At 40.9% G+C, this 27,549-nt stretch overlaps 1 protein-coding gene across 7 annotated transcripts in view; it reads left to right on the top strand.

The window, feature by feature from the left end:
- KIF16B (kinesin family member 16B) overlaps positions 1-20,995 on the top strand; it is a 167,316-nt gene extending 146,321 nt beyond the window's left edge. For 6 of the 7 annotated variants that reach the window (XM_039570136.1, XM_039570132.1, XM_039570135.1 and 3 more), the window contains one exon: positions 19,710-20,995. In XM_039570136.1, coding sequence (XP_039426070.1) covers positions 19,710-19,868 — 159 coding nt within the window. In that variant the 3' untranslated portion in view covers positions 19,869-20,995. Of the gene's footprint in view, positions 1-4,486; positions 4,619-19,709 lie in introns of all 7 variants that reach the window. The other variant, XR_005604361.1, reaches the window with a different exon arrangement.
- The last annotated feature ends 6,554 nt before the right edge of the window (positions 20,996-27,549 follow it).

Genomic DNA, 27,549 nt, shown 5'->3' with positions numbered 1-27,549 from the left:
AGGATCAGCCACCCCCTGGGTGGATTGGCTAAAATCCTAAACATCCACTGTCAAAATATTTTTCTACTGTACCATAAACATAGTTCTACAAGGTCACAGGTGTTCATAGTTTATAGAACTTCTGCTAATCTCTCTGTGAGAGAGAAAAGTATCCCACGGGCTTAGAAAGCAGCAGGAAAATTCCTTGCTAACAGCATTTTTGTATCCACACTTTGCAATGCCTTGTTTGTAAGAAAGCACATTATATGAACTACTTTTCTGTGAGATGAACCTGAGAACTTAACTTTGATCTCCAGCATGATACGTAATTGCAATGTAAACACTTTTTTTTTGCTTTGGTGTTTGTTGGTATAATATCAAGTCTTTTGAACTGTATTTGACATTACCATAGAGCTTAGGAAAATAATGTGCAAGTTTTTTCCTATACATCTTAAGAGAAAACATTTAAATTTTATTTAAAATTATCTACCCAAAATAACCTATTGCAATCTATTAATTTAGTTTTTCATCAGGGCAAAACTCTACATTAATTGTTCTGCAGTTTAAATACTGTAATTTCACTTCAGAGCCAACCTTGCTTGATTAAATCTGCCTTAAATGAAACAGCCAAGAATTCTTTTGATTAAAGTTAATGAACAGAAGTTAGTGTGTATCTATCCTTTCTTGCAAATAGAAATCAGTAGGTAAGAGCATAGGATCCTTTTTTTAGTGAGTTCAGATAATGTATATTCAGTTTTTCATATTTTTTTAAGCAAGAGCTTTGTAAAGGAAGCACTTGAGTCAGTGAATGTATCTACTCCCGTTTTAACTCAAGTATCTTTTATTCCTTTGTGAGTTGCTAGGTCTGTTAATGACACTAAAAAGAAATTTTCCTGAAATCCCAGCTTCTTTGGATACTGCATTTCTGTATCATATCAATTCCCCTGACTATTCTTTTTTTCTTCTCTTAGACTTCTGCTTTGTTGTAGTAATGAAGATTATTCTTAGCCCAGTTTTCCCATTGTGCAGCCAAGACAAACTGGGCAGGAGTCTAAGCTGACATAGCAGATTGAGCTGTGTTTCTTGACTCTGTGGTCAGAAGCCTTGCAGTCATGGACCCACTAGACTTTCTTTCCTACCCTTGCTGTCACCAGTGTGTTTAGGAAAAAACAACTGTTATGCTGACAAAATCCAAACAGGTTGTTGCTTAAAGGAAAACAAAAACTCTCCCCAGCCTCAGTCGTTCTCCTTGTCTCTGTTCCCTGTTTCCTCTTCGCTGTTCTCAGGGCTGCATTTCCTCAGGTTGGTTTGCAGACAGCAAAGGGAGAAACAAGCAAAATCCCTGATGGGGTTTTTAGGGATCAACAGTTGGTTAGAGTGTGGTGCTGGTAGCACCAAGGTTGTGGGTTCCATCTCCAGATGGGCCATTCCATTAAGAGCTGGACTGGTTCTTGTGGGTCCCTTCCAACTCAGAATATCCTGTGATCTAGAAATAAAGCTCAGCAGTCAGTAGGAGTCATGTGTTATCTTTTGCTGCCACTTACAGAGCTCAGGGAATGAAAGTCAACCTGTAACTATGGTAATGTGAGCCTATGTCGAGTTCTGTAGAAGCATATACATCTTTTTGGCATTGCTTCTGCTTTTCTTTTTTCTTGGTACTTTGAACCTCTTTAAAAGATAGACACACTCAATTTATTTAAAATTAATAATATAATTGTCCTTAACCTCCTCACTTCCTGATGTCTGCTGATGAGGATTCAATGATAAGTGTTAATGCAAGAGGCAGAAATAAATGAGCTGCATAATTCAGTTTTGCTGTCCAATCTGTAGAACTGTCTTGCAGACACTGAACTGGCTGAAATATTGCTGTTACCTTCAGCCAAAATTAACCTTCCAGAATTAGATTAACTTAGAAGTCAAATCTTTTGTTTGTTTTTTAGTTTTTATTTTCACTTTAGTTCCTTTGGAGGTGATGATTTCTAGGGTTTGGATTTTTTTTTAATAAGGCTCTAAATTTAGCCATGCTGTCTTTCCCCTTTAAAAGTAACATTCAGCTGACATGATTCCAGGAATCTGGTTCTTAAGGAAAAGGTGAAATAAGGAAAATAGCACCTTTTTCTTGAACTTAGATTAATTCTTGTTATTTAAGTGTCTTATTAATTTTTGAATTAACACCTTGGTGGAAGCCAGCAGTAGAAATGTCTGAGAAGAAAAAAACCCTCAAAATATTTGTCATCAAATGTGGGCAAACAGAATGTTTGAATCTGCCTGAGACCTTGAGGTTTTCCTTGAAGTCATGACAACAGAAATGTTTTAATGAGATTTTAGCTTATTCATCACCTGAATATTCAGTATGAACTTCATAAATACTCCCCATGAGTCTTTGTTTCACTGCCCCATTCCTATATAACTGAGAGAACCTATGCTAGTTATAGGTAAATTGATGTCTCTATTGTAAAAATCCTATCAAGTGGGGCTAGAGTTACCATTTCTGTTTGATTTTTTTCCTGGCTGACACCAGTCATAAAGAGCTTTCAAAGCTACTATATACATGTTTGTTCGAAGTGATTACTAAAAGGAAATTATTAGACACAGACATGAGCTTACAACATCCTTAACAACAAAGCTTTCTAAAAGGAGCTTTAAATCCAGCTGCTCATCAGCCTGGCTCTTGAAGAATGATTGCCTCTGACAGCGTCGTGGTAAAATACTGTTCTTAGCAGAATCTAGGTGAGATGGACTTCAGAACGCATTCAGAATATATTTGTTACTTACTGGAAGATAAAAGGAAAATCTTCTCTTTTTTCACAGGCATGAATGCACACCAGTAGCACTGCTGGTGCAAAAGCAAACCACTGCAAGTGTTGGTTTTAATGTTTGATAATCCTAGAGAGGATTGTTTCATAACCATAGTCTGAACAACAGAATGCAATATCTTGGAGTGATGGCTTTAATTTCCCACTAGAGGAATAGGATGCAGTGGGATCAGGGAAAGAAAGCGCATAGATGCATCCATGAAGACAAGAGAAGAGTGTGTGTGGCTAGGCCATATTGTGAATATCAGTTATATGAAATCCATGTCATAGATCATTTTCTAACTTAGGTATAGTCAGTCTGCACCAGGTGCCTTTCATAACCTCTAGTAACCACTGAAAAATTTTAGAACAAAAATAACTGCTTTTCAGCAACAGCACTGAAGTCTTGCTGCCAGACAGTAAGACTTTGCAGTTAGCCATCTGAAAGCAAGTTCACATCAGGTTCCCATCTGTCAGCGCATCATTAGGGCAGCCCAAGGCACATGGCTTTTCTGGTTTTGAAGCATCAACCCTCAAAGAGGAGTTGCAGCAGTTCTCAGCAGCAAAGCATTTAATCTTTTTTTGGGTGGTTCTGCTTCTTGTGTGGGACCCTGTTGGCTTCAAAAAATGAATAAATAAAATTTATTTTACTTATTGGCTACAGTCACTAGATACAAAGAAGCAGAACTTTGCATAGGTCAGCCATTGATCCCATACCAATAAAATGTTACTTTGATTAAATACCGTAGAGCTTCAGCTAGCCCACAGCAATGCAAGATATTATTCTTGTAATAGAAACACATGGTAAAGATGTTAATTTAGAAGGAACAAAAGCCTGAGGTTATTTTCTGGATGAGTTAATTTTAAGCTCTGGTTTGACAGGCTACTGGATGCAAAAGGAATGGTAAGTGTGGTCTCATTTGCTCAAACTCTGGGCCGAATTCAAGATCAGGTCTGAAGCTCTTGCTCTGCAGAGTTTTCTAGAGGTAACTTGGCATAATATATGTACCCCTTTAGAAGAATTTTGGTGGTTTTTTTCTTTAGGTGTGTAGCTTCAGGTCCCTACCTCAAAAAATGATCTTTTGTGATCAAATGTTTATCTCCATTACAATCAAAGAATTAAATAGGATTTGCAATTTGGATGCCTTTTTATTTTTCTCTCTCCTTTTTAGATATTTCAGCGTATCAGAAAATAAGGAGGTATGTTTATCATGATTTAGTAAGTTTAGAAAATGTGACAGCATATAGTTTGAGCCCCAGTTTAGTGCCACATCCTAATGTGTTTTGCTGTCAGGACGGAATAAATTTCCCAACATCCTCCTACAAATGAAGTTTTGAAGTTGTGTACATTCATCGCAATCTCCAGTAATGGCTCTGCACATACAGATGTGGGCAGATGAATAAAAGGAGCGCTCAGCCAAGGAGACTGGGTTGAATTTGGTGCTACCTGTTTCCAAAACAAGCATATCAGTCATCCTCTGGCATGTGATTTCACCAGAGGAAGCAGAGGGTGATGCGTGTCAAGTTGTTTGGTAGGTGTTTGCCAAGCCCACTCCAGCAGATGGCACACTGTCGCTACTGGCCCAGGGATGTGTGCTAAATTCAATCCTGTTGTTCTTTCTGAATAAATTTTGACAAGACTTGTTTTGACTTGTGCTCTGGAGAAAAGATTGGTTTCCTTCATTAATCAGGTCTGTTTTGGTCCTTTTCAGTATGGCCATTCACTTCCCAAAGAAGACTCACACTGATAGACCACCTGTAAATCATAGCCCTTGCTGCCTTTTTTTTGCTTCCCTGCCAGCCTACAATTCAGTTTTCATTGGAGCTGCCTACAGCCAATAAATGTAAGCTTTTAGCATGCAGACATTGTAAGAAATATTAAGTCCTGTGGATTTTAAATTAATTTTAGGCAGAGTAAGATTGTAATTTGGGATGTAGACTGACTTCAGAAGTTAATTCAATTGATGTGGCATAATAGTAATTCAGCATAGTGTGCTCATGCCTTTAGATTTGCACAGAAAAATGCTCCAAATACCTATAATGAATAGTTTGGGTTTTGAAAACCTGAGAGAGCAGTTTCACCTTTAATCATAACTGGCATCTCTCAGAATGCTTGCACATTAAGAAAATGCAAAAAGGTATATGAATTTGAGTAAATTTAAGTACCACCTTGGGTAAAATTAAATTTTAGTGGCACTCAAGCACTTCTGGAGATGTAGAGGTAAAATCTGCTTCACCTGTACAGCTTTGGAGGAAACTAACTCTGATTCAAGGAATCTGCGTTACGCTGTGCATGAAAAACATAGAGAGACTTTCCCAAGAGGCTAAAATTGTAAGTCCTGGTATTTTTTAGTGCAATTTAGCTGCTTAAAGAAGCTTGATTTTTACCTGCTTAGTTCCAAAGTCATTTAGGTACCTCTAAACATGCCCAAAGGAGTGCTGTATGGTGGGTGCTTGTGGAATTTGCCCCTAGGCAGCTCAAAACTGCTAACTCTCTGAGCTGAGGGAAAAAAAATGAAAAGAGAACCCAAAAAGGGAAGGAAAGCCTTTGCCTAAACAAGGACTAGATAGCCCAGAAAGTGAATACCCTGTAGCAAAAAAACTGGAAGCTGCCTGAGAGTGACAGTTTTAAAAGCACCCACGATGACAACCCCTCCACACACAAGGTTCCCATTTTGGTAGGTCTTATGATACAGTAACAATATTGGGGGGTGCAGACAGATACGGAATACAATAATATTATGGATTACCCCAGGACATTCCAGCCCTTATCCCATATCATCTCATTAATGCCCAAATTAATACATTTCAACTGTAAACACATATATCTATACATATCTACATATAACGATATACAAATACAATTATTTCAGTGGTCACTGACCATCCCCCAGGATATGGACAGAGTTCATTGCGTCCATGACTGATATGACTGGAGAAGTCCATTCTCATTGTCCTTGGTAATTAAAATATGCAGTGGCAGTGACATTCAGCAACCAATGGTACATTCCAACCTTACAGGCTGTTCTCACCCAAAGTCGAATCCCCCTGAGGTACACAACGTGTTTTCCCATCCTTCTGCGTAACCCACCAAGAGTAACCAGGTCCTTGAGCAAAAACAATCTCACAGATGGGTTTGCCTTTGCTCAAGGCAGAATTAATCCAAATGGTCTTTCCTAACATACCTCTCATATGCACAACAGGGACTTCATAGTCTTTGCTGCTATAGTCCTAGTGTCTGCTGTACACAGGGGTTTGGATTGGGCAGGGCCAGCTCAGTTAGTGGAATCTCTGTTGTTAACTAACCATGTAGCCTCTGCTAAATGCAGATCCCACTGCTTGATAGTCCCGCCATCCCTTGCCTTCAATGTTGTTTTTAAGTTCATTGCACTGCTCAACTTTAGCTGCAGCTGGTGCATGATAAGGAATGTGGTACCCCCATTCAATACTATATTCCCTAGCCCAGGTGTTTATAAGGCTGTTCTTGAAATGAGTCCTGTTGTCTGACTCAATTCTTGTAGGGGTACCATGCCTCCTGGTACTTGCTCAAGGCCCAGGATGGTGTTCTTGAAAGCGGTGTGAGGCATGGAGTATGTCTCCAGCCATCCAGTAGTAGTTTCTACCCTTGTGAGTACGTAGTGCTTGCCTTGGCAGGTTTGCAGCAGTGTGATGTAATCAGTCTGCCAGGCCTCCCCATACTTACGTTTGGACCACTGCCCCTCATACCACAGGGGCTTCACCCTCTTGGCCTGATTGCATCACACACAACCATGGATAACCTGAGCTATGGCATGTGTGGTTAAGTCCACCCCTCAGTCATGAGCCCATCGGTATGTCATCTCTTCCCTAATGGGCCCACCAGCTAGGAACAACTACCCCTTGTGTTGCCAGTCCAGGTTTACCTGACACCTTCATTTTGGCAGTCCAATCCACCTGTTCATTGTTGTGGTGCTCCTCATTTGTCTTGACGCTTAGGCACATGGGCATCCACATGATGGACTTGCACTGTCAGCTTCTCTACCTGGGTAGCGATGCCTTGCCACCCAGATTGGTTTTCTACTATGCTGCCAGTTGGCCTTTTTCCACCTTTCCAGCTACCCCCACAGAGCGTTTGCTACCATCCACAAGTCATTGTGGAGGTAGAGCGTTGGCCACTTCTCTTGCTCAATGATGTCCAAAGCCAGCTGGATGGCTTCCAGCTCTGCAATCTGACTGGATCCATCTTGTCCTTCAGTAGCTCTCTTGACTCACTGCATAGGGTGGCCTGCACTCTGCTACTAGAGGAATGGAGAAAAATGCATTGGCAGTATCAATAGGGGCATCACTTTGCTGCCTTGGACTCTGGCTCATACTGAATTTCAAGCGTGTCCGGCATGGCAGCACTCAGTTTTGGTGTAACTTCATTTAGGCCATGTTAGGCTCCATTCCTCATCAGACTTATGCACAGGCCATATGGGCTTTTAAAGGGTGAATGAGTCTACTGACCATTCCCTGGCTCTCCAGTTCATGGATCATCTTATGTATGGGAATCTCAGAATCTCGGTGTGGTATTGCCTATGATGTATTGTAGTGGTGGCAATTGGTTCCTGCTCTTCTTCCACCCTCAGGAGTCCTACTGCAGAAGGGTCCTCTGAGACACCAGGAAAAGTGTTCAACTGTCTAATTCCCTCTGCCTCCACAGCAGCTATCCCAAAAGCCCACCTGAATCCTTCTGGGTCTTTGAAATAACCACTCCTGAGGAAATCCATGCCAAGAATACACAGTCTGGACCAGTCACAGTAGGGTGTTTCTTCCACTCTTTTCCAGTTAAGCTCACCTCAGCTGCCAACAGAGTCAACTCCTGCCATGTCACCCCAGCAATAGAAATGGGTTCTGCTCCCACGTGTCCTGATGGTATTGAAGTACAGTGCGTCAGTGTCAACCTGGTATTCTTGTGGTTCTGGTGTACCAGGCCATCAGATCCACACAGTCCAATAGACCTGATTTTCTCTGGCCTCTATCTTTTAGTCCTGACTATTGTTTCTTTCCTGGGCATACCTTCTGGAGGTCCCTTCAAGGGGTTCAGACCTATCATCCTCCGCTCTGTTACGCCTAGCAGCTTGGTCTTGGGAAACTGGAGCTACATTCATTCTGGTGGAACTCCCTCTGCTAGTTTCCTCCTTCAGTTTATGCACCCGTGCTGCCAGGACAGAAGTGGACTTTCCATCCCATCTTCTCATGTTTTCCTCATACTCACACAGAAAGAACCACAGGTGAGCTTGTGGGGTGTACCCCCTCTCCCTAGCTGGGGGATGTCTGCTTCTGATAACAGGGGCTCTGGTTTGTACTGACAAGGCTTGGAGAAGGCCCTCCTTAAGCTCCTTGCTGAGTTTCTGATGGGTCTCTGCAATTTTGTATTCCAGTTTCCACATACGTTCCATCAGGTCTTTTTCCACAGATGACATTTGGGCTTCTGATGAGCCATGTACAGGGTCTTCATACACTTGAAACCTCCTTGTCAGAGCGCCCATTGTCTCGTCCTCCTCAATCCACCGCAGTGGTGCTAGGGCATAGGCTTGTGTCTCTAGTCATGAGAGTTTGAGCCACATCAGTGTTGTACCTTTTACCAGGTCTGGACTCTTAGTGGTTTGGTTGTCATATGAGAGAAGGATCTCCATCACAACCAGTTCTTGCAAGCATTGGGTTCCTTGCTTGTGGTCTTCCAAAGGCCTTGCTGCAGCTGGAGGTCTTCTGGGCAAAGGTACCTGTCCTTCAGACTTGTTAAAAGCAGCGTTCAGAGGCTGAGAGCTTCAGGTCTCCCTGTGGTTCCCTGATCAATACTCACATCATATGACAGGAATCCCAAGTGCCTTGCTTCAGTGCTGTCCAAAATTCTACCATTGCCTGTGGTGTCCCAGACTCAGATCAACCAACTTAATATAGACTCATTGGGCTGTCAGGTGAGATCTTTTCTCAGATTGTGAAGACTTTCTAAGGACAAAGACTCAGTAATTATTTCTCATTCATCTGCTGGCTGTGAGAGTCCTGGCTCCCTGTCGTCATTCATCGTGCAAATGGATTTGGTTTTAGATTTCTGTCTGTGGACAGCAGCAATTGCTATTAGCTAGGCTGCCCTTCTGGTTTAACTGCAGCCCGACTGACCAGGGTGTCTGCTGATTTGTTCTCCTGCCTCTCTGGCTGTACCTGCTGCTGTACGAGCAGTGTGTGATAAGCATTAACTAGGGCCCAGCACCTTGCACCTTCTTCTCTTTAGATCTGTCATCACAATTTTTTTTCAGGTATTACTTCACCTCAGCTGGATTCTGAATTTTTTCAGGGGAAAGTTCCAAACTATCAGGGCAGAGAATTCCTTCAGGGCTTGGCCTACATCCTCCCACATCCCACACCACTCAGAATTTTCCACTACTGGGGTGCATCTCTGGACAACCTCTCTGGAAATCTCAGCTCTGATTTTAAACATGCTGTAGGCCATATAGAGGAGAGATAACAGAATTAAAAACAAAAATGTGGTGTCTTTAACATCCAGAGGCTACTGAACATTCTCGAAATGTTCATGCCAGACCTGAAGGGAGAGAAGGACATAAAAGGCTGGGAAAAACTATCCCCTGCTTTTCCCGCAACTGGCTGGGTGCGGTTATTAATAAACTCCCAAAAGAGGCAGCTGAGATCAGGACAGGAAAAGAGCAGAGAATACACATCCCAAATAATAACTCTCATTGCCTCTGATGTTATCTTTTCATGCGTTATTGTCACAGAGTATATCAACACAGCAATCCTGGTTTGTGTCCCTGATGTGAAAAAGATATATATATACCTGGGGCAGAATTGTCAGTATCTATGGATAAGTATACATACCTAAGTGCCAGAAAGCCATTATTAAGGCGGGCAGCATGGTGCCCAGTGAGTCTTGTACCCAATACAAGGTCTTCAGGACAAGAATGTTATTTTTTCACTTTCTCTCTTTTCCCCATTAAGTTGGGCACCAAATTTGTCTTGGTTTGAGACAATTTTAAAGCACAACACTATGGAAAGAGTTGTCTCCCCTTAAGGGTTCAAACAATCCCTTCCCACCCATAAGGAATGAGATACTATTAGATAAGTGAAGAAATAACAGTTTACTAACAAGCAGAACAGCAACAGACAAAAAATAATGGTAAATAACTGCTATATACAAAATTGCCATGTCTCGTGACTGCCCCCCAGAATGGAGAGAAACACGAAAATGCTGGGGACATCCCCCATTCCCCAAGATGGCGCTCTGCACCCAAGCGCATGGTTTGAATGACAGAGGGAAAGGTGGTGTCAGTCTTGCTCCCATGCCCATCCTCACTCTGCTTATCTCCCTGACATCTGGAGGTCAGATTGGTATTCTCCAGACCAAGGGCTAGAACTCACAGAGGGACTTCACATTCCTTGCAGCAAGAGACGACAGGGCAGGCAAGGCAAGGCATCTGGGCTGGGACGACTTGTGGTCCTCCTTGGCCAGGCACCATTGACAAGTTGGAGCAGCTTGGACTGGAGTGGGGCTCAGTGGCAACACTTGGGTGCCGGTGGAATTTGCCCCAAGGCAGCTCAAAATGGCTAACTCTCTGAGCTGAGGAAAAAACCCAAAAAGTGAACCCAAAAAGAGAAGGAAAGCCTTTGCCTGAACAAAGACCAGGTAGCCTGCAAAGTAAATACCACATGGCAAAAGAACTGGAAGGCGCCTAAGAGTGACAATTTAAAAAACACTCATGATAACAACCCATCCACATGCAGGGTTCTCATTTGTAGGGTCTTAAAGATACAGTAACAATTTGGGGGGGCTGCAGGTAGATATGGAATACAATAACATTATAGATTATCCCAGGACAGAGCTACATTACATTTTTGGTAGGAGCTTTCAATCTCATCTCCTCCCGTGTAGCTTCTTAGCTAACAGCTTCAGTCCAACAAGTTAAGAGTTTGACTGTGTCATAGTCAAATTGCAAAGATATTTGCTAGTAAATTAAAAAAAAAAGTGACCTAGCATAATATGCCTACTTGCATTATTTCTGTTAAGGGAAACTTGCAGCGTAGAATTTGTTTTAGATGAAAATTGGTGTGGGTGTTGGAGTTTTATGTAGACTTGTAAGACATGCCAAAAACACAGGGTAAGGTAATACTGATTGGGCTGTTCTCAGTCTATTTATTTATTTATTTATTTATTGGCTGACTACTAGGCATTACCTGTAAAAAGCGTCACTTCTGATTAGAACTAATCAAAGTGAGCAGGAAGGGTTTGATTAAAATGAGCCAATCCTTGATTCCTGGTTTGTGTTTATCCAGCTATGAGGCTAATTAATGCCTTCCAACCTGAAGCAAATAACTCCCCTCCTTTTAATATGATGTTGATGCCTTAAGAACCTATAAATGAAACAACACACACTTTTGAGATAAGTATAGGAGGTAATGTAAAGCCTGGTCTTTATTGGAGGCCTCCAGGGGCAGATACGGAAAATGTCCACAAAAGCCCACCCCCACGGGGTGAATACAGTTTTTATAAGTTTAGCAAATGAGCATAATTTGATAAAAATCACCAATTAGGAGCACAAATGGTGATGCAATTCCTGCCCAGTTCAAGCCCCTTCTAAGTCCTCCCCCCTTAGATGGAAACTGAACTTGTTTATGAAAAATATGTCTTGAAGAGCTGTTTTTGGCCTTGTTTCCTAAGGAGAACCAAGATAGGATAGGGGCTTTGGAAAATGTTTTGTCTTTCTGCCTATCAGGGCAGGGAAAAGTACTGGGAAAACTAGCTACAAATGCAGTAATAGGCTACAAAGCTACAAATACATGTGTAAAGAATGCAGAGAATATATAAAAGAAAAAAGGCAAAAAATCATCCGACATCAATGTGACTATTGCAGTGGTGACTTGCCATTTTCGAACATGTGGATCTGTCTTTATTCTCCTAAAAAGTGTATACACAAATTGTCCGCAGCTTGAGCAAGGTCTCTGGCACCAGGGACAGACATGTTCTGGAGGCAGTTGTCAGCTTTTGCTACTCAAGGAAGCTTTGCACAGGTTTGACAGTGTCTAATTCTGCAGGGTATTTTGTGAGGAGAACCCAGCCATTCTGGTCTTTCAGCAAAAGATAATGGGCCAGGTGTTCCTGTCATAATTATAGAAGTTTTCTCTCCCAAGTTTTTCTACAGAAATAAGATACTTTAGGCACCAGGTAGTCTCCCAGGCAGTAAGTCTTTTTTCCCATTGCTCTGAAATCACAACTGCACAAAATGACCTAAGGATATGTGCAGGAGATTAATGTGTTCAGATCCACAGGTGACATTAGGTACTTCTGAGGGGCCTGAAATATCACTTCGGATATTGAATATCACATGCTGTTCTGCTCATGTACTTTACTCAAATCTGCTTTATAATATCTTGCAATATATGCCAAGGTGTTGGGGAAAAAAATTGAAGCTTCATGTTTTCTTTATTAGAAAAAGAAAACAGCCACAAAAGACCAAAATGTTTCTGAGCAAGTTATATCTGGTGAGTGGAGTGATGCCTTTTCTTGGTCTTAAAATCAAGTCATACACGGTTAGAAGGGCAAAAGGGATTTTACCTTGGTATTTATTTTAAGGATCCATAGGCGCACACGTCGAGGTCATGTGCATTGAAATGCACCCCGCCGAATACCCCCTCCGAAAGGTTGTGTATAACATTATAGGTTTTACTAATTAGCATATCTATCAAAGATTCCCCAATGAGAGGCTCAAGTGAGCCCCCCTCCCCAAGGAGCCTTCCCCCTGGATGGTTCTGTCTTGGTTTACAGAGTGTGTTCTGGAGAGGACCTTGGGGTCTGGGGCACACTGATCCCTAGCTACGAAGCTTCTAAAATGTTTAGTCTCTTAGCTTGACAAACAAGTCCAAGAATGTAGAGAAAAAGCACTAAGAATACAGAAGTTGTAAAAAAGATATAACGGGTATAAAAGAAAAGGCAAAAAAATCTTCATGGCATCAGGAGAATTGATCTAAATTTGGAATTGGTGGAAGTGAAGATATTAGTTGTAGTCTGGTACAGTCCCCCATCCTTTTGGACTGCTGTCCTCCAAAGCAGTGGTACCGCATATTCTATAGTCCTGCTATCTGCAAATTCTTTCCCTGCTTGCTCAAATTTAATAAATCCAGAAATGGATCTGAAACTATGGGGAGACCTATCAGAGCATTAAGCTAGCAATTACTCAGTCCTATTGGCCCAATGTCTTGGTTTAAAAGCCAGGTGTCTGCCAAGGAAGGCAGGAACCTTCCTGGAATGGGGAATATGAACCCCTTCTCTCCAAATTATTCTAACTTTGAAATCAAGGGGCTTTCAGGCAAAGATATGGGAAAAAAGTAACAGTTCTTTACTAGGAAAAAAAAATATAGTATATAGTATATAGTAAGGTATACATAAGAAGGCAAACAAACAATGACAGCAGCAACAACAAACAAAACCAGAAATCCAGCACCAGCCTTCTCAGTTGTGAGTTTCCCCTTCGGTGCAGTTCCGCTCACAGCCAGCAGCGGCGCTGGTGGCTCCCAGCCGGGCAGGGCGGGTGCAATGATTCCTCCGCAGCTGCAGGGGGTGCGAGCTCAGCCTCCTCTCCACATGACAATGGCGACTGAGGCGACAGGGAAAAGGGGAGGTGGCTCCCTTTGCAAAACGCACGGGGAGCAGCCGGTCTCAGTGCCACTCCAGGTGGTGAGCTGGACTGTAGCAGTAACCTCGGCCAGCTGGAACAGCAGAGGTTAGCTGAGCTGGGGCGGCAAATGAAGTGTAGCAATAACCCCGAAGGGGTGGCAGGAGCAGCAGGTGTTCGGGCGGACATGGGGTGTCGAGTTAAAGTGTAGCAAAAAAAAAAAAAACAAACCCGAAGCAGAGGCAGAAAACAGCGGGGCTGGGCAGTGGCAGCCGGGCTCCTGCAAACAGCCGGGAGATGCTCCCTCTGGAGAGGGGGAGAGGGGGAGGGGGGGAGGGGGTCAGGGTCCCGGGTTTCTCCTGAGGCACCCAAGCACATAGTGAAGGTTCCTCCCAGTGAGATTGGGTATTGAAAAGGTCTCAGTTCAATGACCGCTCTTGTGAAGAGAGGCTCACCCACAGTAAGGAGAAGCAGTAAAAGGGCAAAACTCCATAGTAGCAGCAAATTCTCCCCGCAGCTGCAGTCCAGCACCAAGACCACAACTGTCTCTCCTCCAATCCCAGAGAGAGAAAGCAAGAGCTGAACCCAGCCCTTGGCCCCCAGCCAAGTCTCGAAGCATCTCTGCCCTTCCTAAGAGAAAGCCCCCCAGCTAAAAGACTGCAGCCAACTGCACCCCTTCCCCCGTCCTCCCCATCCTGGCCACGTCTTTTGTCTCTTAAGTATCATCGTTCCCATCTCTTAAGCAACAAATAGGAGAAAAATTCCCTGGGAGAAATAAAAAAAAAAGGAAGAATCCTAACCTCCAACCCCAGTTTAGCCTTAGGTAGTCCCGGAGGGAAGGGTAGATGGTTTGAGTGGAAGACATAAGAGGGAAGCTTAACTGTGGTGAACTGACCTGTGACCTGCAGAGCTATACTTGCAGACTGTAGGAGAAGCCTGCTGGGATCACTGCCTCCAAAACACTTCAGTTTGGACAACTTGAATGTGCTTTGGCATTTAGTGTCAGAATATTTTGCATGAGAAAACTTGCTCCCTTGGGACTCAGTTTCTAAATGAATTTTCTATGCTGTGGCTAATGGCTGTCCTTGTCTTCCATACCTAACCCAGATAATCCAGTCCTGGGTGGTGATTGAGATGTGGTGCATGTCCTGGATGAAGCAGAGCTGGCTTAGCTTGCAGCTCTTTTCCTAAGAGTTCCCATCTTCTGCATTCCAATCCTAACTTATCTCCCTGCACAGTGTCTTAATTCTTTTTTGCCAGTAAAAACCCCTCAAAAAAGCAAAAAAAAAAAAAAAAAAAAAAAAAGCCACAAAACCACAAGGAAGAAGCAAATCCAATGAGAAGTTTGAATCCTATTTTTCTTGGTAACTTGTATATTTTCTTGTCAAATTCTATATAAAGCATCTCCTTAGGCAGGGCCTTTCGCCAACCTGAAGTCTCTGTGGGACACCACCACTTGTCAGTGCCATTTCAGCCCAGCCTTATTTTTGTCTGTAGGATGTAGTTAGAGACAATAGCTGGCACTTCTGCAGTATTTCATATTTTGAAAAACCACCTTGGAAGTAATTTTTTTCTTTTCAACTCAACAATTGAAGTGTCCAAAAGAGAGAAAGTTGGTTAATCTGGAGAAGGATCTCCAAATGTTGATTTTCCTTTACAGGTGCCCAACAATTTTTTAGGAGACAAATGCAGAAGGACACGCCTTCCCATTTCTGCATTCCAGCAGGCTCCTTTTACATGCCTTGTCTTTTACACAGATCCTTGTTTTTGTGATCACAGATTGGAAGTGAATCATGTGCCTGTCTGCTTGCTTTGGGGTACAGTCTTTCTTGGGGAGATCTGACTTTGCAAATACTTAATTACAACATAATGTGATTTTTTAGAGTCAGGGAATATGCTTCAATCTGTCTGGTTTTGAGGGTTTTTTTGGTAATCGGATTCATATCCTCTAGAAAAGAGCTGTGATACCTGTGTATGCTTTGGTGTGTGAATAATTCAAATCAAGATCTGATTTAAAGCCTGCAGCACTTAACACTAGTCAATGGAATAATTATGTGATTGGTGCTGAGAGGAACTAGCATCTATATTAGAGGGAGAGAGGAGCCTCTGTTAGAAGTTAGATGAGCAAGTTAATTAGTCCCGCCTCTGTCACCAGTGACTTTTTGTGATCTTGTGGTAAAGCTTTTGACTGTCAAATTAACATGTAGGTGTTGAAAAGGTGGTATTGTCTCAAAGAAGAGAAGCTATTGTCTCAAAAAGTCCCCAAAGCCTTGTAAGGTTTATCTTATTAAGCTTTCTGGTGCTTTCAGCTCTGGCATATATTAGCAGGTGGTATTTCTAATGCTGATTTTAAAACATAACTTCTTAAGTATTTTAAGCACTGACTTTTTTGAGGAAATTGCTAGAAATAGCAGTATGAAAGCAAAAGCTCAAAGTGTTTTCAGTTTCTGAAAGTACCAGAGTTGATGAGTTTTTAAACACACCAAATTTTAATGAAAAAATCCAGTTCTTGCTAAGCTCTGCTATTGGTCTCTGAGGCTATCACTATTAGTAATGGATTAGGAGAACAATGTCACTGAACTGAATTCCTCTTTAATATGCCACAATTGAAAGGATGATAAGAAAACTTTAAAATTTCAGAAAAGATTTTTGATTGTAATAACTTTAATAACTTTAAATTAAGTTATGGCTTTACATTAAAATGTATAAAATTATGAAGTCCCCACATCACAAAGTAGTGCAAAAATCATTAGAATGACTTTGTTGTGCTGATGAATTAAGCATGAGATGAATGCTGGCCTACTGCTAAAAAGGTGAACCCTATTAAAATGATTTTTAAGCATTTTTAAGCATTTTAAATGGTTTCCATTTTGCTATTCACATAATTAAAAGAGAAGGAAAACTCAGACTAGGTAAAGAAAGAAGAACCTTTGGGCCTCATACCACTTCCTCCAGTTTTGTTTCATTTGCAAAGTTAAAACTTTCAGGTACAGCTGTCATAAATTTTAAGTTACAGGGTGTGAAGGTTGTATTGCCTTCAGAGAAGGCAAACACCACTGCTTTTCCTATTTTGGATTATTTTTTTAACCTGGCTTTCTATCTTTGTTTTGTACATGTGAAGAGTATTTCCAGTCTCTAAACTGGTGTTCCTGAGTGTGTTTAGCTAGAACAACCAACATGATTGATGTGTAAGTTGCCCATTTTACATCTCTGTTACAGTGCCAGGGTCCTGTGCCCTCACACCGAGACGTTTACAAACTTATCATTAGGATATTTTCCAGCAAACCAGCAGCATAGCAGGTCAAATGCTATTAGTGAAATGAAACTCCAAAGTGCATTTGGAAGAACACTGATTTACCAGACTAAATAATCCAGAACAAATGGCCAGAGTCTTAACAAACAAAAATGAGTAATAAAACCAAGCATGTTGGAATATTTTGGCAGTTAACTAGTTTTTTCTTTCCTAGATAATCATGCAAACCTAGTAGCTGTAACACAGTGCTTTGCATGCCAGGGCCAATGTTGCTGTCAGTAGGAAATAATGTCATTAATTTGTATAAAATTTGGACCTATGAAGGTATCCTGAGCTTGCCAGTCTCTGCTAAGAAATTTTTTTTCAAGGACACATCAAAACAGTTCTGTAAATAGAGAAAAATTGTATCTGCTGCTGGAAATGGATTTTAATACAAAAGATTTGAAAACAGCTTTCCTCCTGCCCACTGAGTGCTGGCAGAGGAGATCCTTTCATCCAGCCTTGCTCCTACTCCAGCTGCTTGCAGTGGCCTCCTGGGCTGCAACGAAATGCATGCGGAATCCCTTCTGGATCTGTAAGGACCTTTTTGTCCTTTCTGGCATTTGGTGTTGATGTGCTCCTGCCCCTCTTCCAGCTTGCTGGGACCCTCATCCTCTCCTTGTCACATCTGAATTTGGGAAGCATCTTTCCGTTCATTAGTAGGGAGCACTCTTCGTTTTCTCCTGTCACTTTCTTACACTTTACTGTCCATTGCAGCCAACAGGACAGAACAACCTTCTCCTGTAGTACTCTGCCACAGCTCTTTGATCGATGCTTGTGATGTGAGCACTTCTGCCATTAGTCACTGTTTCCTTACTACAAGGGAACAATCCCAGCCAGCGTCTTTGGGCAGAGCAGCCTGTACTTTAAAGAAGCAACAGCTTCTTTGTGTCAAGGGCACAGCAGCTCTGGGCTATATTAACATATCAGCATTGCAAACAAGGCAAATGCAGATCTGGGTTTTATAAGAGGGCTGATTTGTTCAGAGGTGGTTGTTGAAGAGCACATAATGTCAAGCCTTATGGCAGGAAACCGTCATACAAAATCAATTCCATTACTATCTGGTAGGGTCTGCATGTTGCCATTTTCCCAAGGATCTTTTTCATGTTCAAAGAAACTGTGATATTCACTCATCAGCTCTGGAGCACAGATGTGGAAAAGAAGTGTACCTGCTGTTCCTAGTGTATACTTAGAGCAGAGAGATTTTTTACTTTGCCATTAGAACTATCATGCCAAAACAATGAGTAATGGCTTTACAGAAAAGACATGACAGTCAATTATCTGGCCATACATACCAAGGTGAATGCAGTAGGTCTTACGATGTGTCCAGTGAGATATTTTGGTACCTTTGAGCCTTTGGTAGTCATAAACTGGAGTTACTGCAGTAGTTTTTCAGCACAGTGCTAAAACTGTAACAGAATGCCATGTTCTACATTTGATTTTCTACCATATTCATCCTTCAGGCATTACTGGTTTGGGACTTTTTGTAAAGAATCCTTGTTTGAGAACTAACTATGAAAAATGTTGATAATGACATCTGTTTCTCACTTTGAATTACATCTTAGTTTATTGGAGTTCATCTTGAAGGCATTTTTTTAATGAACTTTTTCATGAACATTAATACAACTTTTGGCAGATCTGAATAAAATAGAAAATTTCACCATTTCTGCCAAGAGAATAGTTTTTGTTGCAGCTGCTTTTTTTTGTTTGCTCTCTTTGTTTGTTTTCCTTCTTTCTGTGATACTAAAACAGCTGGTTTCTTAAATACATAGCAGGTTGTTACAGTTTGGAGGAATTCTTCTTCAGAAATGACTGAATAATTAGGACAGTTTCCTGAACAAACCACTTCCATGACCCCAAAGCCACTGCATTCAAATAACTAAATCTTGTGTTCTTCAGAGGAGAAAGTGCTTCTCTGTCTTGCAGATATATTTCCCATGTAATCCAAGACTAGTGAATGATTTGAAAGGTATCTGTCTGTAATCAGTCTGTAGTACAGAAAAGGAGTTTGTGCTCCAGATGAGATTTCCCTTGCAGGTGTTTGGGTGACACTGGATGTATTTTTAGCATCTGTCAGATCAAATCTTTTACCTAGAGCGTTTGCTCAAAAGTTTTTAGTTACTAAGTCATGATAAATGAACCCACATATGATGGAAGCTTTGTCAGGTTTGTGAAAACTAACTGTGTTAATGTACATCCCCCAATTTCTCTAGGTACAAATGTGACTGCAAGTTGCACAGTAGTTGGTGAATATTAACAAGGGAAGGGAAGGGAAGGGAAGGGAAGGGAAGGGAAGGGAAGGGAAGGGAAGGGAAGGGAAGGGAAGGGAAGGGAAGGGAAGGGAAGGGAAGGGAAGGGAAGGGAAGGGAAGGGAAGGAAAGGGAAGCATCTGCCACATGCTTCTCATTTGTAAGACTTTAAAAAAAAAAAGGGAAAGAAATTTTAAGGGCAGCTCAGTGAAAAGATGCTGGTAGGTTCTGACATAATACCGAATTCATGCAAATCTTTCTGCAGATAGCCTTCATCAAAACAAATCCCATTCAATGCAAGGATTGTGGAAGCTTCATGAGGGAAAGATTTTTTAAGTCCTTTTGTGTCCATATGTAGTGAATGTCCTGCAGAATGGATTTGAGGTTTGCACCTGCTGTAGTGTTTGGTAATGCTAGACAACCGTACCAGCATGTCATGATTAGCAGAAAGCATTACATGACTGCAGAATAAACCAGGAAGCATCACACCACACAACCACAGAATAAAAGAGTTGCTAAGCTGGATGTAGGAAGGAAGTGGAAAATACTTCTTTTCTGCTTTTCCTGAGCCTAATACAGACATTTCAGTAGACTGTTTTATAAATGGATTTAAATGCTGAGGGTTATTGAAAGGACTATTCACAGCCCATGGAGATCTTTTTGGGGCTTTTGCTGTTCATTTAATTTGTCAAAGTCATTGTAGTCAATTTGATAAAGTAAACCTTATGACATTTTATGTTTCATTCCACAGAAATACCTCAGGAGCTTTTTCTCTGCAATGCTGAAGTCTCCATCATCTCCACTGCACATTGATAAAGTGGGGCTAACGTTGTCAAAATACACCATCTGTGAATTCTCACCCTTCTTCAGGAAAGGTGTTTTTGACTACAGCAGCCATGGGACCAGCTAAGTTTTATGCCAGGATCCTTATGCTGGAGGAGTATGGTTGGAGTGATGCCTTCACTTTTGTGCGAGAGGAATAAGGAAAAGAAAAAAAAGTGTCTCCTCCATACCTGGAAAGTTGCATCCAAACAGCACCCATTAGAGACAGCTACACCCCCACACTATCATGTGTCCTTCACCAGCTCTCAAGTTAGTGCTTGCATTCTCCTGGCATGAGGTATACAGACATTTTTGTGTAAGTTGTTCTGTTAAATACTGTACAAAGATTCTGACTCTTGTGATGAGCTTGGATCCCCTCCTTGGCAGCAGTGCTTCCTTCCCATTTGCTCAGATAATTTGTTCTGGCCGTTGCAGAGCATCTCATGTTTACCATGGCACTGTGTCAGGCTGACAGAGGGTTTCTAAGCAGCCTTTTGGTTTCTGTCCAAGCTGTTCCTTAAGAACAGTTCCTCTTTTGTTTCTTTATAGAAGTAACATGTTTAAGGTAATGCTCATACTCCACTGTTGTTTCATTTTCTTTCCCTTCCAGATACACAGTTTAACTATTTCACTGTATAACTGTATAGCTTTTCTCAGAAGAATTAAAGGGCCTGGGTAACCTGAATGCTTACAAAAATACATGCAGCAGGAAGAATATAATTTAAAGCCTCTCAAAGTCTTCCACGCTTGGTTGTTTGAACACCAAACAAATGAACAAATCACCCACCATTAATAAAGAAGCAAAGGAAGCAGTAGTTACTGAAGAACATGGTCAGCATCTTTTCAGATTTCATAATCATTCAGACTGTAAATAGAAACTCTGCACTGTACAGAACTCATAGCTATGCATAAAGCTGATGCAAAGTGCTATATATTGTTTTTTAAATACCTTCTTCACAATAGTTGTAAAATCTGATGTTTATTTGCATCAGTTAAAATTTGCAGGATTTAAATAATAGTACTTTAAAATGACTCAGGACTTATTCAGACTTGCACATGTATATACAAGTAGAACTCATTTTATATTGCTGCAGATCCAAAAATATGTATACACTATGACTGGAATTGAGTATGTATACATGCTAATGTATAATTGGTTGTATAAAAATCAGAATTGAATGACTCCCAGTTATTAAAATGCATAATGAAAAGTAAGTTTTGTGTGCCATTTGTTCAGAGTGTGAAGCATTTTTTTCTGAGTTGACATCATTGACTGCTGGTAAGTTGTGGTAATCAAAATACTTAATGTCATAGAAAATTATTATTAAAACCTAAAGTAACAACACTGGTGGCATTTTTATTTCATGACCTAAATTACAGGAACAGTAGTGTTTTACATTTAATATGATACATTCATGGTCCTGGGGGAACTGGCCAAGGAAGTGGCTAAGGGCACTATCCATCATATTTAAGAAGTGATGGCACTCTGGTGAAGTTCCCACTGACTTGAAAAGGGGAAACATAACCCTCATTTTTAAAAAGGGAAATGAAGAAGACCCAGGGAACTACAGGCCAGTCAGTCTTGCCTCAGTGCCTGGCAAGATTATGGAGCAGGTCATTTTGGAAACTGTGCTAAGGCTTATGGTAAATAATGCGGTAATTGGTGACTGCTAGTATGCCTTCACTAAAGGCAAATCATGCCTGACAAATCTGGTGGCCTGGGAAGACCTTCTAGAACCCCTTCCCATACCTACAGGGAGCCAGCAGGAAGCCTGGAGAGGGACAAGGGCATGCAGGAATAGTGGGAATGGCCTTAAGCTGTTTTTATTAGATATTAGGAAGAAATTCTTGACTATAAGGGTGGTGAGGCACAGGCACAAGTTGTCCAGAGAAGCTGTGGGCAGCCTCTTCACTGGAGATGTTTGAGGCCAGGCTGGATGGGGCTGTGAGAAACCTGATCTAGTGGAAGGTGTCCCTGCCTGTGGCAGGGGCATTGGAACTAGAGGACTTTTAAGGTCCCTTCCAAACCAGGCCCTTCTATGATTCTATGATGATGTATAAAGATAACTGGATTCCATTACTAAGCATAGTCTGCCACAATAAGCATCTCTAATTAAAATCAAAAAAGAAAAAGAAAATATTAGAATGGATGATTGAAATTTTGAGAGTATTTTTATTATTTTGATTCATTTCAGGGAAAACAAAAGTTTGGGTAAGATTTTTAAGCCCTATTATCAGCAGGGTAGGATTTATTGCCTTTGAATAAGTCTGACACTATCTGACTCTAGCTGACTTAGGTATCTCAATACCTTTGATTGGGAAGCTAAGCATTCCTATCAAACCTCTTTGATTATCAAACTGTTCTTTTTCTCTGGGTCCTGGATGTTCCTGGACTCCCTCATGCACTGGAGCACTAACTTTGCCTGTGCTTGATCACTAACAGGGACCCAGCCTCGTGATCCTTGCTCTGCCTAGTGCCTGTATTACACCTCTCCACGCTCTCCCAGGGCTCTCTGTGCACATTTCCTCCCCATGACCACAAGTCTGTGTCTTCCCTTCCTTCTTCATTCTGCTATTTGGCTTTGCTTGTGCTTCCCAAATCAGAAAGTGGAAATTGGATGCTTGCTGGGTTCCTATTGTGAGCTGAGTAACTGGAGTTTAGTGTTGGCGGCAGGTTAATGGGAGATCGGTAAGTGCATTTGGCTGTCTTGCTCTGAGGCCCATATGAGTGCTTCAGAGGCAAAAATTTGGGATGATAAATGACCCTAAATACCACTTCAAAGCCAGTGACTATTCTGTTTCTCCTCCTTTCTTGGCCTGTTCCCCTTCCTACCTCATTGCAATGAAGTATGATAAAGAATTAATGCCTCAGAGTCTTTAGAAAAATGATTTTGCGTAACTGTAGAACATTATTTCCTGTGTGCCACTTCTAGCAGGCCAAAAAATGGCAAACTGCTTTATCTGCTGCACAGATAAACCCATTTCCTGCAGTTGTCTTTCCTGAAGAACTACTGGTGCGCCAAGCAAATCTCCATCGCACCACATGGTGAATGCTGGTTGTGGAAAGGCAAAAGCAAATAGGACTCCTAGAGGTAAGTATTTTGTGTCACTTTGGATTTGGAGAACCTGTTCAAGAAAAACTATAGTTAAGTCAAGTGAAAAATTTGAATATTAATGTTTTCCCACTTGAATTTAAAAGAGGACTTATACTGGATTCCTGTCTACAGTACAAATTTATTCAGGGAGGACCAGATGCTCTGGTGGTGTAAACCTGTCGATAAGGTGTTAATTTATGTTTTATCTGGTTTATCTGACCTGCAGTGTTAAATGTGTACATTGCAAGTAACAAAGTAAAGGTCTGTTAATCACTCTATTTAAATGTCATCAAGTTAAAAGCTACAGAGTTTTGAATGTAAGCATGCGATTAGGACCACAACCCCAGGCTACCAGCTTTTCCCACCTAATCTGTCTTTCACTGGTATCCACAGTTTAATCAATGATGGCAAACTCATGCTAAGCTAGGAGGCATCTTTGAATAATTGCATCATAAAAAATACGATGGCTGTTTATAACCTACAGTCTTTAAACCCAGACTTCAGGAGAAGCTTTCAATAGAAGCTGAAATGCATGTTGAGATTGCTAGCCATTTTCAAGATGTTCCAATTGCACATCTCTGTAGATATTCTCAGGCTCTAAAATTCTCCATGAATTTTATTTTCAACATACTGACACTTCCAACAACATTTTGAAAGTTATTTTCAGGGTGGGTTTTTTTTTCAAAATGCCTCAGTAGTTGAAAAATGTCCTTAAGTAAAACCTAACTTAAGTATCAGTCCTATATATATTTCAAGCAAAGTGTGTGTTTAATTACTTTACTATAATGGGGCCATCACACCCATGCAACTGAAATCATGCCTCCTTAAAAGTCACCAAACCACTCGGCTCATATCCTTGCTGAGCCTACAGCAGTTTTTCATCAATAGGATTGCACAAAAAAAGGCCAAAAAGCACACTGGGGGTGGTGCTTGGCTTTTTTTCCTGCATAACAATATGATCAAAATGCAAAAAATCTTTGAGCAAAGCCTTCTTGTTGGTCTTGACCCTCTGCTCCTTTAACTAGAAGTGCTTTTCCCCTGAATATGCTGCTGCTCATAGGTAAAAGATTGAGCAGCCCTCAAAGCCCTGCTGATAAATGGCTCCTGGCAATCTCCTTGCTCGTATAGGTGGGAATGAGAAATAGGGTTGTATTAGACTGTGATAAAGCTTGAAATTTTATATGGTCTCAGCTCACAAAAGCCCCAAAATTGGAAAAAATAAATTATTTTTAATGTAGCAAGTTTCTTATGTCCACCCCTGGGTTTATTTTCTCTGTGTTTCATTAGATTCTGGAAAAAAAATATGTTTGATAAGCTAAAGAGCAACATTTTTTTGGCTTTCAACCTCATAATGGGAAATAGATGTTCCTTTGCAGGAAAGGCTTCATGAGCAATTAAGATCTATGCAGTTGTACAGGCCCTGGTCCAGTTAAAGGCTTGAAGTCTGTATATATTTTCTTGGCAAAGCTGTAAAGTGAATTTTTAATGTACTGGGTTCTGCCACTTTTTAAAATTGTTGTTTTATTATTTTAAGAGATTTGTTATAATTGGTGGCAGACCAGCATGCGGTTGTAGATGTAGCTTTTTTTCCTAGTACAATGAAAACAAAGTTGATTAGGAACAAAAATTTCATAAAATGTAATCAATTAAGGTTGGAAAAGGCCTCTAAGGTCATCAAGTCCAGCCATTAACCCAGTGCTACTGTGTCACCAATAAACCATGTCCCCAAGGGCCACATCCATGCATTATTTGAACATTTCAAAGGCTGGTGGTTCCGCCATTTCCCTAGGCAGCCTGTTCCAATGCCAGACTACCCTTTCAGCAAAGAAATCTTTCTTAATATCTAATCTAGATTCCCCTGGTGCAACTTGAGAAAGAAACAGGTAGGGAAAGTGAACTGTGACCTGAAAATGAATTTTGTGGGAAATAGGTAAACTTCCTTATGCCACCTGTCTAGTGCAGTTAAATCCATAAAAGAGGTTATCCAACTGGCTGAAAATACCCGATCACAAACAATACTTTTCTTTTTGAGATTGAGTTTCAAAAACAGTTTTAAAAGGAATGTGTGGGGATGCCATATTAAGGGAGAACATTAATGTTTGACAAAATGGAGGCAAGATTTTGGATCATAAGCTTTAGCCTCATGTCTGCAGTGTGTAACAAGCCTTAGAAGCAAAAATGCAAGTGACAGCATGGGAAACCCTGTATCTTTTTTCTTCTTTACTACTTCGTTTTCTTTATCAATACTGACACTTTTCTCCAAAGTCATGCTGACATTGGAGCATGTAGCACAGCTTTTTCACTCACACAGAATTCTGGCAGCATTTTGTTGGTTGTTTTTTGAAACCAGTCTCAGAAAAAGAAATAGAAGAAAAAAGTTTACAGACTCTTTCAAAGTCCTTCTCAGATTCTTTTGATAGCTTTTTCTATCATCTCATAACAGTTTGTCTGGGTGGCTTGTTCACATTCTTTGTAAGTTTTCAATTACTTCCATTCTGTAGTCTTGTTTTACAAATGGTTTATAAGAATGTGCTGGGAAGAGCTGAAGAGAAAGCAAACCCTTTATTATATGACAAATGGTAGTTATCATCTTCTGATAACTTGTTCTGATCTTCTGTTGCAAAGTGCAACATGCAGTTTTGATCTTTTTAGATCTGAGCCTTCAAAGGTCTTGCACACTACAGCTTTTTGGGGTGTTATTGTACTTTTTCATGATCATTCCTACATTCTTTTCCATTGTAATTAATGTCTGACATGAGCCTTTCTTCAAACAATGTTTTTGAGAGGAGAGAGCCTTCTACTTAATGTTACTGCCTTGTTTAGGTCTTTCTGGGACTCTGCCTCTTGTCACCATCCTTGCCCACCAGTGTATTTTGTCCATATTAACCTGTTTTAGTGTTACCTTGAGACAAGGATAACCTCTAGTAATCTGTCTGTTTCCTTAAAGGCATGGATCAAAGATCATCAATTGAAATCACATTTTAGTTGTGTTCTGCAAAAATCAATGTTCTTGATTTTTGGTATTGGGAATTACAAAAGTCAGAATCTCAAAAATGAGCAGGTGAAAATTGTTGATGATGATGTTGTTGTTCTACTTGGGAAATCAATGTGTTTTCCGGACTTCTGCATCATGGTTGGTTTTTTTTCCCAAATGTGAATACCTAGGAGATGTATGGGTTGCAAAGTACTCCTTTCCATGGTGCAGAGGAGCATGCTGATAACAGGTGCAAAAAGAACCTACTGATAATGAGAGCTTCAAGAATTGTTCAATGGAAACTAATGATGTATGTATGAAATCACCCGTTTTTCTCACTGAGTTCAACAGGAGAGAAGGCAATGGTCTACTGCTGAAAAAACAAACCATGGCACATTTTTATCCATAAACACCTCAAATTCTTATTATTTTAGTAGCTGAGCAACAGGAGAATAGTGCTGGACAATGAAGAGGCAGTGGAGCCCTCTGAAAGATTACCATAAGAGAGTGTGAACAATTAGTTATATATCTCAGTCTGTCCTGTGTTCAGATCTGTCCTGTTCTGAGCTTGGGAGTGTTCATTAATGCAGTGTGGATAAAAGAAAACGCCAGTTCTGGGAAGCAAGTGCTTCCAGGAGGTACCGCAGACACCCTCTGTGCTCCAACACAGAAAGGTTGCTCAGCAGTGTGTGAAATCAGAACTTTGGACAAGCTTCCAAGCTGCTTGAGCGTATTGATTCTGGCACCTGCTTTCATAAGCAGGTGCTCAGGTTTATGTGCCCAGGTGAAGTTACCTCTTAACATCTAAATTACATGCCAGATTCTGGCTGTATCTATTGTGTGAGTAGCACTAGGTGTTGTTAGGAAAGGCAACAGAGAAGGGAAGTATGCAAAAAAAGTTGCAAGAAAATTAAAAAGAAACCAACCCAAACCAAACAAGAAAAACAAAACCAAGTGCTTGTTCAAAAACCAAATGTATCACAAACTTCTTAATCTATGGTAATTTAACATTTGCATAACATTATTTACTGAATGGAACCAGAATTGCTCCAATTTGTCAAGTCTATCAGCAAATGAGAGCATCTCTCAGCACAGCTCATCTCATATGCAAGGGGATTTCACTATCCCTGTTCTCTTGTAGTGGTGGAACAGGGTTTTAGGGGACTGGGACTCCGCTGGATGTACTGACAACATGTATTTCATTCTGTGTGAATTAAATCAAGGGTGGAATTTAAAAGTCATATGGAGTAATCTAGCTTTTAAAAGCATAATGAGATTTTACAGGGCAAGTTTTGGCCTGTTTATTAACATTCATCTGGCATCCTGCATACTGCAGGACAAAAGGCACAGAATAATTTTAACTATACCATTATGAAGACTGTTGAATTACCTTTGATAAGGCTGGTAAATGAGACTGCCTTGATGATACTCTGGAAAATCAGAGACAACAGGACTCTCTTGGGTTAAGTGATTTATTATCCAGGCATGAAGGCTTGGGCTGTGGTTATTAAGGCCGCACAGAGCTCTCTGCTAGAAATTTCTTGGTCAGCATCTGTCCTGGTTTAAAGGATAGGTGTCTGCCAAGGAAGGCAGGAGGCTCCCTTGGAATGGAAAATGTGACCCCTTTCCCTCCAAATTATTATAACTTTGAAATTAAGGGGCTTTCAGGCAAAGATATGGGAAAATGAGTAACAGTTCTT

This window comes from Corvus cornix, chromosome 3, assembly GCF_000738735.6.
Source record: "Corvus cornix cornix isolate S_Up_H32 chromosome 3, ASM73873v5, whole genome shotgun sequence".
Classification (NCBI taxonomy): domain Eukaryota; kingdom Metazoa; phylum Chordata; class Aves; order Passeriformes; family Corvidae; genus Corvus; species Corvus cornix.
The sequence above is the reverse complement of the archived record's forward strand: the minus strand, read 5'-3'. Positions and strand labels throughout refer to the sequence as shown.